This window comes from Pundamilia nyererei, unplaced genomic scaffold (genome assembly GCF_000239375.1).
Source record: "Pundamilia nyererei isolate P.nyererei 1_Seehausen unplaced genomic scaffold, PunNye1.0 scaffold00124, whole genome shotgun sequence".
NCBI classification, from domain to species: Eukaryota; Metazoa; Chordata; class Actinopteri; order Cichliformes; family Cichlidae; genus Pundamilia; species Pundamilia nyererei.
This window is the reverse complement of record NW_005187525.1, coordinates 445,343-452,134: the sequence shown is the minus strand read 5'-3', so window position 1 is coordinate 452,134 and position 6,792 is coordinate 445,343. Positions and strand designations below refer to the sequence as shown.

The 6,792-nt window shown below is 43.5% G+C and overlaps 1 protein-coding gene across 1 annotated transcript in view; it reads right to left on the bottom strand.

The window, feature by feature from the left end:
* The window catches only part of herc1 (HECT and RLD domain containing E3 ubiquitin protein ligase family member 1), a 93,337-nt gene that overhangs the window by 14,343 nt on the left and 72,202 nt on the right, over positions 1 to 6,792 (bottom strand). Inside the window, exons 46-55 of the mRNA XM_013913298.1 lie at positions 6,583 to 6,684; positions 6,310 to 6,483; positions 5,795 to 6,094; positions 5,643 to 5,708; positions 3,503 to 3,628; positions 3,241 to 3,379; positions 2,863 to 3,044; positions 1,356 to 1,511; positions 699 to 821; positions 493 to 595 (exon numbers count right to left, since the gene is read on the bottom strand). Of these exons, the coding sequence (XP_013768752.1) occupies positions 493 to 595; positions 699 to 821; positions 1,356 to 1,511; positions 2,863 to 3,044; positions 3,241 to 3,379; positions 3,503 to 3,628; positions 5,643 to 5,708; positions 5,795 to 6,094; positions 6,310 to 6,483; positions 6,583 to 6,684 (1,471 nt within the window). The remainder of the gene's footprint in view (positions 1 to 492; positions 596 to 698; positions 822 to 1,355; positions 1,512 to 2,862; positions 3,045 to 3,240; positions 3,380 to 3,502; positions 3,629 to 5,642; positions 5,709 to 5,794; positions 6,095 to 6,309; positions 6,484 to 6,582; positions 6,685 to 6,792) is intronic.

The following is a 6,792-nucleotide window of genomic DNA, read 5'->3' as shown; positions in this document are numbered from 1 at the left end:
AGACAGCTGATTATCAGAAGTGTGAGATGCTGGAGAATTTACTCCAGTGTCCTGTTATATTTTAGATAGCAAGGAGTTTATTAAACTTCACTGAAACAATCTGCAAATTTCATTAAAAATTAATAAACTATCATCTTGTCTTTATTGTTAGTTAGCACAGACCTTAAACACTTAAAGCTGTAAGCTAATGATAGTTATATAAGAGCAGATGCTGCTGGTGCAATAAGCTGAACGATGATGATCTGATTAGTCGACTAATCGCAAAAATAATCGTTTGTGACAGCTCTACATGGCAGCTAGGTCTGTCTTTAAGACTCCAACGTGGGTGAGAGAAAGGCTGAGAACTCAAACTCCTCAGCAAAATGTTTTATGAAGTCGTTGATCAAGTGAGCTATAAGAACATTTGCCTACAGACTGGCCTTTAACAAGAATGCAGATTTAAGGCAGTTATAGATTAACTTTGTTTTTAAACCTGGAATTTTCAAAGCTTACCTTGGCCAAACGTGAAAACCTTGCCATCTTTGGTTAAAGCCACGGAAAACTGAGTTCCACAGGCTACTTTTTTTATACCAATCCCACACAGCACGTCCACTTTCTAAGGATTTCAAAACAGATCAGGGTCACAAACAGTTTCACTGTTTGATAGGCCAACAGATTAACTTCAGTTCATTGATCAGGCATCACAATGCAGCAGGTACCTGAGGTGAGGACTTGGCTGTGGAATTCCCAAGTCCCAGTTTCCCGTAGTCTCCATCGCCAAAGGCCCAAACCATCATTCCATCAGCAGAGACAACTAAAGTGTGGTTCAAACCACAAGCCACCTGAGGAGGGAGCACACGACAACACCAACTATCAATAGCTAAGATAAGGCTGGACAACTGAAAATAATCAAAACAATTAGAACTCAAAACTGCCCCAAAGTAGTTCCAGCAACCAGAAATAATCTGCCAAAATGTCACAACACCTAGAGCACAATCATATTACTGCAAAAACCTTAAAAAATTAGCTGATGGGGTTGGAAGGTTGGTAGCTTGATCGGCTCCAGTCTGTATGCCAAATATCCTTTGGGCACAACACTGTGTGTAAACGTGTGAATGTTAAACAGAAAGCATGTGCTCGTATGAGCCCTTTGAGTAGAAAAGCTCTATATAAGAACCACTGAAATATTTATTTCACAGTGTTTTTTGAATGTCCACAATCAGCATATAGCACCAGTGGACACATGACGACTGATGTCTTCATATTGTTCTCCAGTATAGAAAACAGTAACAGTGTAACAGTACAGAAATCCTCTGAATGTGCCGCGTATCCAAGCATTTCACAGACACCAACTGTAACAGTAATGAACGTCTTACCTGTCCTACATGGTAGCCCTCCAGAGCAGTGACCTTCTCTGGCAGCTTCTTGTTTGAGGTGTTCCCCAGCCCTAGTCTTCCATAATCACCATTACCAAAAGTGAAAAGCTTCCCATCAGCTGTGACTACGGCCGAATGTTTGAACCCGCAAGACATCTAAAGAGTGAAGAAAGCACAGAGCATTGTAACTGAAACTGCCTATCTCTGTGATGTTCTTGTTAACCCCAATAAAGGTGTGCAGAATATGGAGGAGAAGCGTGACCCAGAGAAACCTTAATAGATATACAACAGAATTCTGCAACAGCAAAGGTAGTGTTGGAAGTCTAACCTTCAAGAGAAAAAACTTATTTTTGGCTCAAAGTAGGCAAACATGTTTTATTGATTCCCACAGAATTACACTGTACACCGCTCAAAAAAGATTAAAAGAACACTTCTTAAGGAGACTCTAGCCAGAGTACAACATCTGGAATACTGATCAGTTAAGTAGCACAGAGGATGTTTTTGTGTTAATAAAATCAACAACAGGGTGGCTGTGGCTCAGGTGGTAGAGCAGATCAGCTACGGAGTGGAAGGTTGGTGGTTCGTGCCAAATATCCTTGGGCAAGATACTAACCCCAAGTTGCCCTCCGATGCGTTCATCGGTGTGTGAATGTTGGTTAGTTTGCACTTGAGTTTAGAAGTGCTTCTAGGAGTGGGTGTGAATGGGGAGAATGAGGCATGTTGTATACAGCGCTTTGAGAACATCCCAGCTTCATAGGTGGAAGCCACTGACAGATGAAGAGGGGACTTTTTAGTGTGGTGGGTCCTGGTTCCTCTGGGTGCATGATGATGTCAGGTCTCATGTGCAGACAGTATGAGAGAGCAGGCTGTTCCCAGAGGATGAACTGCCATTGACTGGCCCCCACGCTCGCATAACCTAAATCCAGTATTACACCTCTGAGATATTGTGTTTTAGTCTATCTGAACCTCAGGTTGTCTCTCCAAGAGCTCAGTCATGCCCTGGTACAGATCTTGGAGGACATCCCACAGCACATGGATACACAAACTATTCAATTTAACTCCATTTTGTTGATACATTTAGATACATGTGATATATCCAGTATACATATTTACTTATATTTATAAGGCAGACCTTACAAACTAGTGAGTACCAATAAAATGTATACCCGGTCACATCATTGTCTGAATTCAGCCCTCTGTACATATCCTGCATGGTTTTTTTGGGTACTGTGGAATTGAATAAAATTAGTGCTGTCAGCATTAATCTTGTTAAAATGACGTTAATACCATAACCGCATTAACACTGTAAATCTCTGTTAGCGAGTTAACACAGATCGCCCCGTGCGAGGGTCTGCACGGCACTAACGCATTGATTAGCTAACTGCGCTAACGTATTAATGCCGCGCATTCCCCCCCACCATAACCGTTAATGCAGTCATGGCTTTAAAAATATATTTCATTTAGTGCTGTCAGCGTTAATATGACATTAAGGAGGGTGGAGACTTACCTGGACCACCTCCTCTCCTTGCAGTGCCTCAATCTGTCGGGGCCGTCGCTGGCGGTCACTGTTTCCATGTCCAAGCTTGCCGTAGTCACCGTCTCCCCAGCTGAACACCTCGCCGCTCTCTGTCAGAGCCATGGAGTGACCATCACTGCCACAAGATGTAACCAACTGGGTCACAACAAAACCTGGTAAGAACGAAAAGCACATGACAGGGTTTATGCCACCAATCCGCTGACCAAAGGTTCTTTTAGCTCTATATTTCGTGCACACCAGCTACCACAAATAATTTGCCTTTTAGCCGTTAAGCGTTCTGCTACATTCAGCTGGCTTTGTGCCTGTGTGTTTGTTACTTTTGGTTGTGTACAGGTGTTGTCATGTCACCTTGAAGAGCTGAGATGACAGTAAGGACATGCAGGTCATCTGAGTTGCCTTGTCCCAGGCGGCCATAGCTCCCCTCTCCACAGGCCAATACGGTGCCGTTGGGCTGGATCACAAAGGTGCAATTCTGCCCACACACCACCTACAAGAAACGAGAATGTGAACGAGTAATCACAGGTAGAAATAAAATACAGCTCACGCTGCTGTTTTAATTATAGAAACAAAGTTCAAAAAACAATATGTCCAGCAGTTTATGTCTCTGTACCTGCTGTGCCTGAGAGAAGGAAGGGGCAATGGTTGGAACGAGGATATTTCTTCCAGCCTCTGCTAGCTGACCGTGTCGCCCTGCACCCCACAGAAACACGTCACATTTCCCTCCGAGGTGCCAGTCCTGATCATGAACCCAAACATGAAAAATGGAAGAAAAGAATCGGGTTGAAACTAGATGTGATATTAAATCATGAGGTAAGGATTTGGTTGTCAATTTTTGAGATCAAGAAATGTGTTTGTTGTGTGGAAATATCCACCTTCTCACCTGGCCTGACATCCCTCTTACTTACCATCACCCTTCAGTTAAGCTCACTGTTGTTAATGTTGTGATTTTGGCTGATTGAGACACTTTTTACACCATTTTACCCAAAAATGCAGAGCAAATATTCTGTGACTGTCTTACTGTTTCACAATGACCTCTTGCTCTCTTTCTGCAGTCAGAGGTATTAGCAGCAGATGAACCTGAGGTATCAATTTCAACATCCTATGTTGCCTTGTTGTCAAGTTACCAGAATTTCAGAAAACTTGACCTCTGACCTTGATCTTGAGGTTGACTTCACTGAAATTCTAATTCATCTAAGATTTTTAGTAGACACCTATGGTTTCAGTTTCAAACTCCTACATTACTACATTACTTCCACGTTGCTTCCCTGCCTGCTCGGCAGCGTGACAGCAGTACTGCATCAGCCTTTTACGCCGAGGGCTAAAAAAAACAAAGCTATGATCACCTGTACCTAAATAAATAGATATTTAGAGCAGCGGTCTCCAACCTTCTTTGCACCACGGACGGTTTATGCCCGACAATATTTTCATGGACCGGCCTTTAAGGTGTCGCGGATAAATACAACAGAATAAAACGTGAACAGACCCAGGAAAACTGAGTAAACGATAAAAACGATAACAAAATAACGCTGGAAACCGATAAAAACCCTGAAAACCAGACATTTCACACCTGAGCCTCAACTCTCGCGGCCCGGCACCAAACGACTCACGGACCGGTACCGGTCCGAGGCCCGGGGGTTGGGGTTCGCTGATTTAGAGGACTGTAGTTGGATAAAAAAGGGAGGGCTGAACGGGTCACACCAAAAAGTGATTTCAACAATTTAAACTATTGTAAATGACTTGGTCTAAAATCTGTTAAATATCTCTTGATTGCCATCAGCTCATTTTGATCATATCCCCATCGCAAGGTAAACTCTGCAATCGGTTTTGGGCAAAGTGACTTTTCTATAATCTATAGCAGCAGAAACAAACATAACAGTTCTATAAAGATACTTTAGCTGTAAACAAACCATAAGTACTGATTATAATGCAGAAGATAGAGTAGGTGCAATACTGCAATCATAAAGATACTTGCAAAACGTGTTGTACTTTATCTCCCCCTGTAACTCCTGCTGACTCCACATTATTTATCAGTAAAGACATAAAAACTATACAGAAACATTTGAAATCACTTTTTGGAACAACAAGGCAGAGGCAGTGTGTGACTGCGGTGTGTGACTGCGGTGTGTGACTGCGGTGTGTGACTGCAGTGTGTGACTGCGGTGTGTGACTGCGGTGTGTGACTGCAGTGTGTGACTGCGGTGTGTGACTGCAGTGTGTGACTGCGGTGTGTGACTGCGGTGTGTGACTGGGTGGACTGCTGGCTGCTCTGAGTATTGGGGGAGCTGTAGCTGAACTGAGCGGAGAGTTCAGAGTGTGGAGAACGAATCTGAGACAATAGAGAGGGAAATGAATTTGGTTCAAATCTAAGGAGCAGAGTTATCGAGGTGAAGCTCAAGAGAGGCAGAGCAGTGTAAGCACTGGATGAGAAGCCAAACACATCATCCAAAGTAACTTCTCATAATGTTCTTCTTCTGTACTAATTAAGCCATTTACATGTGTTAGCTTTTGTGTTATATTTGTTCATTATTGTATTCTAATATGTATTTTAACCTTCTGTAATGAAACAATTTATCTTCCTCTTAAACATTTCTAAAAATCCTACCTAAAATCAGAAAAATCATATGAAAATAAGCAGCTAAACTTGAAATGATTTCTCTGCCATCACTACATACTGCAACAGCAGTATAAAGCGTATAAAGCAGTACCCCCGGGAGGGGGGCCATTTATTTCACCTAAACTGTCAAAGTTACCTCTGGCCTGGAGGTGGCCCATGACATGATCTGTTCATCCATACTAGCTGACCATTTACTGTTGTCCTGTAGAAATAAAAGCAAAGGCTGCTGTTATGAGCTGCACAGGTTTTGATTACATTCTAAATTACAGTTTAATCAGCTTTGCTCACCAGGAGCAGAGCCATTTCATCTTTAGGCACGGGTTCCAGGTCAGGAACGGAGAAGGACTCGGGGAAGGCTGCACCTCGAGCAAGAGCCTCTGCCGCCTTTACTGTGGTGGAGAAACAGTCCAACCATGCCCACTCGCTGGCGCTCCATACAGCGATGCCAGACTCAGGTGGGCTGTGTCGAAGGTGGGGCGGCACAGGGGGACGGCACAGAAGCTGGTCCAGATGGAGACCTACAGCCAGAGAGGCAAGGCACTGCATGTACGGGCTGTGGACAAGCTGCTCCCCGCATACAACATGGGGCTGGAAGTAGAGAGCAAAGAGAGACATTATTAGTGTCAAATACTATTAATCTGTCATGAATAGTTCAAGTTTGGCTTTTATTTTTTTCTCAGAGTTCTCCAACACAAATAGAGCTGAAGAAGAAGGTTTTTTCAGCCCAAGAAAGAAACATGGTGATATAATCATCTAGTACAAACTCTGACTTCTAGTAGGGGCTATATCATATCTCCCTTTACCTTCTCATAGGCATACTGCTCCTGCAACATGACAGGCAGTCTCTCCAGGAAAGCTCTCATGCAGGGTGCCAAGTTGAGGCCGACCACACCTTGCTTCTTCAAAGCCGTGCGGCAGGTGGCCAGCACATGGTTAGATGCCATGAACTCTTTGGAGCAGTTCACAACCAACACATCCTGGAAATCAAGCCATACAAAAAGCAAATGAAACTTAACTGAGGACAAATATAATCATACAAAATGACGGAGACAATGGAGTCAAATGAGACAACTTGCCTTTGACCTGTTGGAGCAGACGGCCACGCCCACATCTGAGACCCAGACAATGTTCTGGACAGCCCCTGACCCAGCTACCACGGTCTGGAGTACTGAGCCATCCTGTTGGAAATGGACACACACACACACACACACACACACACACACACACACACATGACATTACTTGTCATGTTCTCATGTTATTGCTAAGGATTGTCTATTGCATTGG